This window comes from Necator americanus, chromosome IV (genome assembly GCF_031761385.1).
Source record: "Necator americanus strain Aroian chromosome IV, whole genome shotgun sequence".
NCBI lineage: Eukaryota > Metazoa > Nematoda > Chromadorea > Rhabditida > Ancylostomatidae > Necator > Necator americanus.
Window position 1 is genome coordinate 5,114,062 of NC_087374.1, and position 11,693 is coordinate 5,125,754.

At 37.7% G+C, this 11,693-nt stretch overlaps 1 protein-coding gene across 3 annotated transcripts; it reads left to right on the plus strand.

Moving 5' to 3' along the window:
* Positions 1-317: 317 nt before the first annotated feature.
* On the plus strand, positions 318-8,964 carry RB195_000417 (uncharacterized protein; the record flags this gene model as incomplete). 3 transcript variants are annotated; one of them, XM_064196750.1, is made up of 15 exons in its annotated part: positions 318-522; positions 578-679; positions 1,631-1,771; positions 1,836-1,921; positions 2,757-2,853; positions 4,182-4,301; positions 4,392-4,448; positions 4,507-4,578; positions 5,446-5,523; positions 5,688-5,835; positions 5,890-5,967; positions 6,021-6,128; positions 6,614-6,698; positions 7,771-7,876; positions 8,915-8,964. In XM_064196750.1, the coding sequence occupies 15 exons, from the start codon at positions 318-320 to the stop codon at positions 8,962-8,964; spliced, it is 1,533 nt and encodes a 510-aa protein (XP_064052631.1). The 3 variants fall into 3 exon arrangements, with proteins under 3 accessions (XP_064052631.1, XP_064052632.1, XP_064052633.1); XM_064196751.1 differs by having other exon boundaries at positions 354-522; XM_064196752.1 differs by lacking the exon at positions 5,446-5,523 and having other exon boundaries at positions 354-522.
* Positions 8,965-11,693: the final 2,729 nt, after the last annotated feature.

The following is an 11,693-nucleotide window of genomic DNA, read 5'->3' on the forward strand; positions in this document are numbered from 1 at the left end:
TGTGGTGGGTTGACAGTCAATCTCCTGCTACGGAACGTATGAAATCCCCACGCCGTTCCTTGGATGTAGAATTTTGGGTGGATAACTTTGGTTTAACAGTCCGAAGCGTGGATGAAATTGCTTTTTGTCCTTAAAATGTGCGTTTAGTGTACTAAGTTGTGCTCGATGATTATCGAGGAAACACATGATGAAATCGTTTTTCTGCGTTGTCATTCCTATTGAGTTGTTTTTGTGTTGAGAAGAATTTTAATGTAATTTATCCATTACGTGTGTAGTATCATTCCTCATATAAGTGTATTTTTGAAGGACCGCGCAGGATGATTGAGGATCTCGCCGCGTTCCAGTCGGCTCTTATGCCATGGCTCGTCGTCGGTGCGATTATCGCTTTCATTCTTGCCTTTGCGATTGGGGCGAACGATACTGCCAACTCGTTCGGTACCAGCGTAGGCAGCAAGGTCGTCACGCTTACTCAGGCTTACATTCTCGCCAGTGTGTTTGAAACTCTTGGAGCATGCCTGCTGGGTAAGTAGTTTTTCATTAGTGTTCATAAGTTCCTCGATTTTGAACCGAATTTTAGGACACAAAGTAACGGATACGATGCGCAAAGGAGTACTTGACCTTGCAGTCTACAACAACAGCGAACTCGAACTCATGTATGGGCAAATTTCCATCCTGTCCGGTACGGCTTTTTTTATTTGTTTGGAACGGTTTTTTTCTTTCTTTGGAATGGGAATAGACGGGATTACTCGCTAATTTGGGTGTCACGGGATCGTAATGAGCTGAGGTGCTGTCAGAAGTGTGAAGGTTGTGTAGTTACTGTAATCAGGAAGCATGCAGTTACCATCGAACTTGTAGTGTCGGCCAGGCATACTGGTTATAAAACGTATTGTGACACGCGTTTTCAGCGAAGGGATGTACAGAGAACCCTCTACAGTATGCGGAGAATTCCTTTCTTTTTGCTCCGTTTAGTTTTTTTAAAACAATTTTTCCTTATAATAGTTCATGATAAACTGTATTAACTTTACCTTTAATAGTTCATGAATAGCCCTACATAGTCAGGCTAACTGTATGCATTTTCACAAAAAAGTGGGACAGAAACCTAATTCCTGCAATCTGAACTCTTTGAGGAGATACCTTGAAATCAGGAGGGGGAAGGTTCTCTTTATATTAAGACTACAGAAGATGAAAGTCATGTACGACTGCACAAAACAAGGAACAGAGAATAAATTTGTGCAAAATAAGATTAGAGGGCCCCTAGAAACAAAACAAACAATAAAGCGAATGAAAAAGGAGCCCATTAAATACGTTTAATCCTATTAATGCACTCTTGTACGGAAAAAAAGGAGAAAAACCGGGGGAGAAAGGGAGAAAATATCGTTCTAATATTCTACAGATTTTATTCCTCCTCTTGTGAAATAGAGCCGAGGCCTAAAGTCAGCTAAAGCGAAAATGTTGCATGATAGAAACTATTCCAAAAGTTCTAGTTTCTATTTATAAACTACAAACTATTCCACTATGTCCTAGTAGATCACTTTTTAATGGTACGAACGCGGCAAGCTAACAATGAAAGAAAAAATTTCAGATGATGTATTATCTACTTAATAATAATACTTACTTTTACTTTATCCAGGTTGCGGCGCATGGATGTTGCTTGCAACATTTTTTAAATTGCCGGTTTCAACAACTCATTCAATCGTCGGTGCAACTATCGGTTTCTCTCTTGTGCTCAAAGGTTCTCTAGGTATCCGTTGGTACAAGATCTCACGCATATGTAAGTTTGGTTATAACATGTTTGTTTAGATTGTAGTTTTGTATTAATGTTACAATAATTTCAGTTGCATCATGGATTGTGTCTCCACTTCTTTCCGGTTTTGTTTCTGTAGTATTTTTTGTTTTCATCGATCACTTCATTTTGAGAAAGGTAAACTTCACTACAATGTTTGTACACTGGTTACGGTAAAAACACACCAATTTGGTTAGATTTCCCTCATAATTGATTTATTGCCCGAGTAATTCTGCCTTATTCCTAATAGTTGGTCAATAGAAATCTCCACTTTTCTTCTTCTCTCCCTACGGACTTTTTACGCGGATGGCCGGTATGGCAGACTACATTTTACCCAAGTCACTGTGATTGATAACTTTCTGGGAGCGATGAGCCGGGTTCTTTTCTGTTTCTCTCTGAACTGTAGTTGTGAGACAAAAAAAATTATCGTTGAAAATTTCAAGAATGAGTTCTTGGCTGCATTGTCAACCTGGAACAGTTAACGCTAGAATACTAAGTTTCTAATTTTCAATTTCTTTGTTTTCTTTCGAATTTTAAGTTCCTAGCATTGTTTCTTCTTTGAAAGCTTCAACTGTTTTTTAAAGGTATCTCACACCTAGTAGCAATTAGTGCTTCTTATAAATCCATTCTGATCCTTCAAATCTATCGTGAGCATATACCGTGCTGCTTTGAAAAGCTCATGGTGTTAAGATTCTAATGGAAAAAACCAGTTGATGTTCTAAATTACTTACTAAATTACTGAAGTGACGTAGTACGCGGAATTCCCAGTGTGGACTCGCACTGAAACTGACGGTACAAATTTGTTTCAGCCGCGCGTGGTTTTGTACGCACACAGAAAAGGTACACATACATCGCACCGTTTTTCTTAACTTTATCCGGATTAGCCTTTGGAGTCAAAAATAACCCTGACTTTGAACCTTAAAGTGTTTCGTTATGTAGTGTGTTATTCTCATAATATTACAGTTCTTTTCAGAGTCGTCCTCTAGCTAGTGGCCTTAAGATACTACCTGTGTTATATTTTGCTTGTATGACTTTCAACGTTTTCGCCATAATTTATGAAGGTTCTGAATGTAAGTGAAGTTTTTTTTTTCTTTCGTTTTCGTTTCCTTCAAAGTTTTCCTTTTAGTTCTTATTAGCAGATTTTGTTCCCAGAAATTAGAGCTTGGTCAGTTGTATAAGCTGACATAGAGAAGTATTGCATTCGAAATTAAATATTTTTGTTATTAGGAGATATATTAATCCTATCTTTCTTTTGCTCGTGTTCGAAAATCAGTTTTGTACAAAATTTACTTTACTCGTGGTTTTTAATGGTGTAGCTTTTTGATAAATCCGATATCCAAGCACTTTTTAGCTTTGGATAATTATAAAAGCCACTACTTCAGTGACTTTTTACTGTGTCGGAAACTATGTAAATCCTCAGGATTTACTGATTCTGTCGAGTTTTCCTGGTTTCACTTGTGTTCCTTTGATAAGAGAAACGCGAAGCACTTGTTTTCAAAGTTGCATTTTCGTAGATAAAAAGTAGTCATGTCTTCGCTGTCGAAATCACATCTCAGTGTCGATAAATTTAAGTATAAACTTAAGTGACAAGTTGTCACAAACACAGCGAAAAGACCAAGTAAATGTTTACTTCTGATCAGTGGTGTTTTGATTTGATGTTCATTCCGGTTTCAAACCTGTTCTTTGGAGCGAATTCTCTCCTTTTACGGAATGTAGTGCGATTTTGGACTAAATCTAACAACGCTTATATTGCAAAGTAAAACAGCGGTAGAGTTTGAAATCTCGTATTCTGGAAAGCTACACTATGTGGATTATGTGCAATACAGCTGCAATCATTCGACTCCTCCTCTACTTTTGAATTTTCAATCGACATTCTTCGCTCATTTTCTGAGATGCTTTTTCGGATGTACTTTGATTTCTGGAGTAGAATAGTACTAGTGACTAGCTTCATGTAGTTTAAAACACATCCTTAGTTCCAGACGTTACACTGAACAGAGATTAAGAGAATTATTGTAAACTCATAAACCCTCATATTTAGTCGTAAAAAAGATTGGGAATGCGAATACTTGCTGGATACTAGGGCTGCATTTTCTTGGACTTTTTCACGTTCGTGTTCCACCTCTTTGTTTTTAGTAGCGGTACCGACAACTTTTTTTTTTACAATAGTTTCACTACATGATTTTTTTAAAGAATATGTTAGATGGCGAATGTTAAGCGTTCTTTTTCAAATGTTTGCGATGCAATGAATCTAAATGTCTTACAGATGTAATCTGCTCGAAGGTATAGACCGAGTTTGAGCGGAGGAAAATTAATGTATAAGCTAATTTTATGGTTTCGACCTTTTATCTCTTGTGTTCACATATGCTGTGGATTTTTCACGTAAAAAAGTTGCTTGCAGTTCTGTATTTTGACCGCCTTACATTGGAGCAGTGTGCGGTTGTGTCGATCATTTTTGGTCTGGTTTCCGCTGTTGCTGCAAAATTTATTGTTGCTCCGTGGTTGAAGCGAAACATTCTTGGTAGGTTATATAGGTTCATGTTGTACTGTTGCCCAAATTTCTAGAAACAGAAACATGGATTCATCTTCGTAAATGTTCTATACTTTTCAGCCCGCTCAGATGTTGAGTCAAACAACTCAAGCGAGTTGAATGCACTTGCTGGACAAAGTATGATTACAAGATTTATTTGCATTTAAGTGGATAGTACTTTCGTCTTTTATTCCAGAAGCGGTTCTTCTGGAATACGAGAATGAACGCACGCGAGGAGATGGAAAGTCGAATGGTGCGAATGGTCATGGTAAGTTACTTCATTATACCGATCGTAATTTCTTGCAAGAGTTCGTCTACGATTTAATTCTTGGCAACGTGCGCTTATAGTAGGTGAGAAGTCAAACAGTCAGCGGTGAAAGTTGGGTGGGGTTTCTGAGGTGCGCCTAGGCTGTATGAAATATGAACGTTACAAAAAGCATATACATTTCGGTAATTTACTCATGATCTTTTCCCTAGTATACAAATTTTGAGCGGACGCTAACAAGGTCTTTTCTTTCTCTCCCTCACGTGTCTTATCTGGATCTTGAAACACCGATGGTTGAAAATTCAAACCTGACTGCTTCAGATCAAACATGACCGGAGTTATTTAACGTTGCTCTAGATCAAACATACTTTCGAGTTGGAGCGGAAATCAGAATTTTAGAAGTTTCCTCATTCCAGAAAAACGATCTCACGTTTCATAAAAATCATCCCCACATTTGAACAGATGGTTTGATGAAACCTAACTAGGCAAATTTCCTCGTTTCCAGGTTGTCTAGTTCTTTTAAAATCTTGGAAGAAAAGTCGAAAAAAATCACTTAAAGTTTTGAATTCTTCCTCTTTATACTTCAAAGAAAGTAGAACTTCTCGAAAAAAAAAGAAATAAATTTAACTATTTCGTGAGGAAATCATTCCACTACGAAATACGCCAGAAGTATTTCTCAAAGTGTCCTTCTTACGAAGTTATTAGCGAACTTCTAAACGTAGTAGTGTTAACACAATCTCACCATTTTGGCCATCAGATGTTGTCAAATTTTCGTGTAAATTGTCGAAAAAAGTAGAATGAAGACTACTCGTTTCATCATTATCAGAAGTTCTCTCGAACTGATAATGTTGTAACAGGGTTTGAATTTAGGTTCTGGGAGAGATTCTCAGGGTAAAGACCAATCAGCAATTGAAGCGATTGCAGACTGGAGAACGAAACAGTCGTTAGGTGTGTCAACCTAAAGTGATCTGTAAACATTCCCTCCATTCATCACCTGCTTTTTCTTAAATTTGATCCATGGACATTTCATGTTGTAGCTGATTCAGTTCCATAAAAATCTATAAACTCAAGAACACCCTTGCTGTCATTAGATAAAAGTTCTCCTGCTTTAGCTATGAACACAGTTGCTCCGTCGTCATCTGTTGCTTCGTTCTTTCGTTCTTCAAAACCTGAAGATCCACAGGCCGCCCATCTTTTCTCCCTCCTTCAAGTTATGACGGCATGTTTTGGAGGATTTGCGCATGGAGGCAATGATGTCAGGTACGTGTTTTTGAATTCCATTTTTTTCCGAGTTCTAAATCCAGTCTAATCCAGTAATGCTATTGCACCACTTGTCTCACTTTATGTCATCTATAAAGAAGGATCTACTGCGCAGACTCTCCCCACTCCAGGGTAAATTATTAGCATCAGGACTTCAATAGCAGATTGTAACCCAAACTTTCTAGGTACATTCTTCTTTATGGAGCCGTCGGTATGTGCATCGGCCTCTGGATGCTTGGTCATCGTGTCATTTATACTGTTGGAGAGAACCTAACGAAAATCACTCCGCCCAGGTGAGCTATTGCATTTTTCTTGAGGATATCTCTTTAGTTGTTCTATCTGTTTTCACGGAGATTTAGATTTACCAGCTACTCTTACCACTCGATACTTATTATTTTTGACCGTTCAGGTGCACTACTGATGTACCAAAAACTATGCTAAAATATAAGCAAAAGGGAGCTCATTATCACATTAGTGCCTTAAGCAGCTTTCGTAAACACGTGTCTTGGGTTAGACCCATTGTTTTGTTTTGCGTGTGTTAAAGCACTTGGTATAATCCCCAACTACGAATTAGACGCATGGATGGACATTGGTACTCTGCATATTTCTTTTTTGCATCTACCATTTCTTTCTCTTGTAAATGTTGTATTGATTTCGTGGACGAAATTCTTTGAAGGAAATCAACTCCATCTCGATATTTGTAAAAAATAAATCACTCATCCGTTGAAGCGGTATTTTGTTGAGTATCAGTACTTCTGATCATACCTTTTGATTTCAGCGGTTTCGCCATCGAATTTGGTGCTGCAGTGACTGTGCTTATAGCGTCCAAACTTGGTCTTCCAATCTCATCAACTCAGTGCAAGGTTATTTATTTACTTATTTACACTTCAAAATGTTGCGCTAAATTATTGCGAGATTTGTGTTGGTATATACTTTTTCAAATGAAGCGACGAAAATCAGCGTTTTGCAATGGGTGCATTAGATAAGAGTGATTTCATATCCGATTAGAGCATTTCTTGTTCTTGTAAACATCCTGAATTGACCTACCGTCGATCATTGAGTTAATTGCGACTGAGGGTGTGTTAAGCGAAAAGCAGAGTTGTTCGCTTGACGTTTTGTGGAACTCAGTCGCTAACGTAGCACTTAACGATTGTTAGACTACATGTTCGAGTGCTCTATTTTACAAATCCTGGAGTATAAGGTAGTGCCAAGGTACGACTGCAAACGTAAGTCAAAACTCTGAATCCTCTTCAACGCAGAAGTTTGTTTTTTCACTCTTCTTATGATTTTTTTTTTTTGATAGGCTGTTTCTCTTCGTGTGACAGTCATGTTTCTTTTGTTCAAAACCGGGAAAACCACGGTGTTAAAGAGTATTCTTGATTTTATCGACTGGTCGTCGATGCTCTTTTGTTCAACAAATGTGCCTTTCGTTATATTGACTTATAGATTGAACACGCTGACAATAAGTCAGGGCCGAGCGTGTTCAATCAAAGTGGGTGCAAAAGAGATAGAGTTTGTCCTTGGCCTGCTCGTTTCGAAGGTAAGCATAAGGTCGCTTTTGTTGTGGCCAAAAAGAAAACTGTCTGGGGATTGACCTGTGACCTCCAAATCAATGGACTTGGGATTCTTCGCAAAGGGTGGGACAAAAGTGCATTGTTGTTCTTCTTATATCCCATAAATGTTTATTTTTTTTTTGTTCTCTTAACAGTGAGGTCTTGTGAATGAGGCATCCTATAGGTGATATATTAAATTTTGACATTTGTTCTTTAACTGCTTGCTGGAATATCCTTATGTTTTTCAAACATCGGGTGTTCTTTTTTCTTGTTTTCGCGATGCATCTTCTTTTATTAGCATAGAAAAATGTTAGTGGAATTTCTATGTATCTGAACACTAAGAAATTTTCATTTTCATACAAGAATTTATTTCTTTTGATAGGTTGGCTCCGTCGTCGCCGTTGGTCTTATTCAAGCGAATCATTCCGTTCGATGGCTCACATTCCGCAATATTTCTCTCAGCTGGATTGTTACGCTTCCCGTTGCAGGTAAGCTGTTGGTTTCTACACGGATAATAGCTAGCTTTATGTTGCTACCGTGTATTCTAATTTATTATATACTTGATAACGGCAAAGCTGTTTTTTTTTGTTGCTATATTTCACAATAATTAGATCAACGAGCGCGCTGTCAACAAGTAAGATATGTTTTGCGGACAATTCTAATTTTGAGCTGTGCTAGAAATTAGTATTATTATACTGTTGGAAGAGAATTTTCTTCTCTTTTTCCGTTTTAGTTCGACCTGTAGCTCGTTTTAAATGATTTCTTGGTTTCCATGTACTCGTATCAGAAATTCTTCATCGCTGATCCTAAATTTGTTTCATTGCTTTTGAATATAGTGTAGTCTTCACTTTTTTGGGACTCTTTGCTAACACAATTAAGTGATCTGTGTTTTGACCAGGCACGCAAAAGAAAGTGTCAATTTGGATTTGAATTCGCAAAAATTAAGCAGAAATGAAAAGCTCAACAGGCGAACACAGTCGCTGATCAATATGCAATGTATTCAGTAGGAAATTTATTTTTATGATTCGTGGCTGTTGACCATTCCGGCTTATTCTTAATCGCACTACTTTTACATCACATCCATCCGCTTTGCTAACGTTCGCAGACAAACAGTTTGCTGGAGCCGACAGTAATCACCGAAAAACATTGGCTTGGAATTTTTTTTGAACAAACTCTATCCATTTTGGAAAATAGTTAGTCCATAAGCTACATATAGAATCTCTACTCATCTCTGTTTACTCGTAAACTATAACTAATTTCATAATTGTTTTTTTTTTTTGAATTTGGTTAGTCAGCCGATTCGCTCTATTCTTGCGTAATCATTTAATGGCAATACGGCAAATTTGTGTAAAACACTGGAATGGGAAATCAATTGTGTGTGAACTGCATATTTTCTCTATTTGTTATTACTCAAATTCCGTTGGAAATGAAAGTTAGCAACATATCGCTTAGCTATTACTTATATTTTTTTTTTGTTGTAAAGATTTCAGAAACAACATTCGGAAATGATTTAATGTGTTTTTCAGGTCTTCTTTCCGCAGGTGTAATGTGCTTGTTTCGAGCCTTTGTGCTCTAGAGACTAAGATCAGTCTACATTTGAATACATAGTCTCTGCCCTCCGTCAATAATTTCCTCCTTGCATATTAGTTTGATTCCTCTGATAAACACACCACGGTAGCCTTTTTCTCTGTGTATTTTCTATATGTCATCATTGTATATTATATGCAGCTGCACGCAATTACTTTTTTCCCCGCGTATAACAATTTTTATGAGTTTTTTTTTGTCTAAAATGAGCTTTATAAGTAACGATCGTCTTTTACTTTTTAACTATTCGAATATTTTTTTTCTGCAAACCAGCTGTTCTTAGCTTCGCATTTTGCGTTTTGCGTTCACAGGTCATTCAATTTTTTATATTAGCAAAAGGCGGGGTTAATAAACTAGTTGAGATAGTAGTGCTAACTGACAACGATCCTCGTCCGGGTCCCCATGTTCTACTACCCATATCGGCGCGGTATAATCCGTGTTGAGGAGTATTTCCGCTCCATCTTCGTTGTTTCCTTCATAACTGGTTCCTATACTGAAACGGTACAGGTCAAAACGTTGTTGTTAATGTAGATCGTTATTATAACTGTTAGAAATGAGATTTTATATTCATCGTGAAGTTGTTGTTCCTTTTTTTTTACGCGGACGTGCACTGATTGTATAAATGCCTTTATAGAATGTACTAGATGGAGTTAAGATTTTTGTAGTAAAAGTTTACTCCGTTTTCGTTCTCGTAACTATGTTGTTGTATGAACTCTGCGGATAAAATTACTTGATGTGACACAACTTCAGTTCTCCTGGAATATGTTCGGGAATATCTACGTAACGACGGTGCAGCAATGGTTTACGGTCCAATAAGGATCTCTCGACTTTCAACATGAAAACGACGGGTAGGGTCAAGGGTGTGCTTGGGATACGATCCTTCAAAAAAAGGCCTCCTTTTCCTCCTACCTCTCATCCTTTCTAATATAGTCGCCCATGTAGCAGATGAAAGCTAGATGTAATAGGTGAAATTTAAAAGAAATTGAATATTAAATAAAAGAAGATAAAGATGAAATAATGTGAAGAAGAATAGGCAAAATAAATACAGATGAATAAAAAAAATTTACAATTTGCGATCTGAAAGTGATTTTAGCGATGAACACTGACCTTGATTGCAAATGGAAGTACAGAACTGGTGCAGTTGGTTTGGTAGGCTGAAATAAACGTTTAAAACTTTGTAGCAAAAAGGCTGAGAAAATAAAAAAGCGGGTTATGTGGAAGAAGATTTGCGATGTAAAGTAGTTGGAATATCCTTCTTAGAGACTTTTTTTAAAATTAAAAGTTTGTTGAGAGAATGGAAAGAAATTTGAAAAAAAGAAGGAAAAAATCGTTGCAGTAAAAATCCTTCTCTAGAACATGTTTAAAATTAAGTAAGTTTCTATAAGGTTTGAGATGAGTTACTGGACTTTGTTGAAGTCACACACATTTTGAAGCGCAGCCCAGAAGTTTTCAACTTTCCTCGTTTTGCGACTAGACTAGTGCAATTAAAAATTCGCCGCAATCTTTGAATTTTTAATTACACCAGTCTAGTCCTCTTTTCTATTGATGGAGAAAGTTTTATCTCCATAGGTGTCTTGGTTTCTCTAAAGCTAATTGAGAGAAACCCAAAAATAGGATGGAAAAATTACCATTATTCTCAAATGGAAAAAAGGAAAAACTAGGAATGAAACAACAAATTTTGCAGAAGTATAAGCAGAAAATGTCTCAACAATCCTGAATTGACCTGAATGAAGCTTCCTGTGAACGTCGTTATTCAGCAACTCGTGCACCCTAATTTGTACCATTTTTACTCTTATTTCATTGGTAGATGCTATTTTTTGTGCATAGTGACGTCGAAATTCTTTTTTTTTTCTCTGAATTATAGTATGAAAAGTTGTCATTGTTGGGTGGTCACCTAACTCACAAGTATCCTCACTTAACTCTTCTCTATCAGACGATCTCCCCATAATAAGGTGATCAAAGAAGCGAAGGCGGTTTTGCATGACTGGTTTAGAAGGTCAAGGAAAGTGTTGGTGTTTTGTTCCTTGTAATTGCTCTTCGATTTGGCACATCATTGGCCTACAGTAGCCTAGCAGTCGTTTTTGTCACCTTTCGTGTCCTTCATGTGGTCAAACTTTCCTATCACCGTTGGCGGCGCTGCTCAAAACTCCGACCCGCACATCATTATAAGGTTAATTGCGTATAGCTAAACTCGCAGCTTGGTTTTGTTGACGACAGAAATCGACCACAGAGACCTGGCAAAGGGGAAGAAGGCCGAACTGGCTTTAGCACAATTTTCCTGGATATCTCTCTCGAAGCCGCCATCATTTTGCAGCAAACAGCCCAGGTAAGAGAACTCGTCCACGAGTTCAATTCGTCCTTTCAGGTTGAGTCCCGTTGAGGCTCTCGCTGAGACCTACATCTGCTTACACTTATTAGGACGGAGTAGCAGTCTGTAGGCTGCAACTAATTTTGGTACAAGGTTGGCAACATGTTGCAACTTTTTGCTGCTAGAAGCAAGTATTGCTACATCGTCGGTGTACTTGAGATCAACCAAGGGACGTGCAAACGTCATAAAAACGATATCTGCAAGAAATTGCTCGACTGTTCTTCACATCATGGACGGCAAAGTTGAACAGAAAAGATTCTGCAACAGCACCTTATCTCACTTCAGTGCTCACTTCGAACGGAGAAGTACATCCAACCGCATCAACCGAACCAGATGGAACCGCAACATTTGTC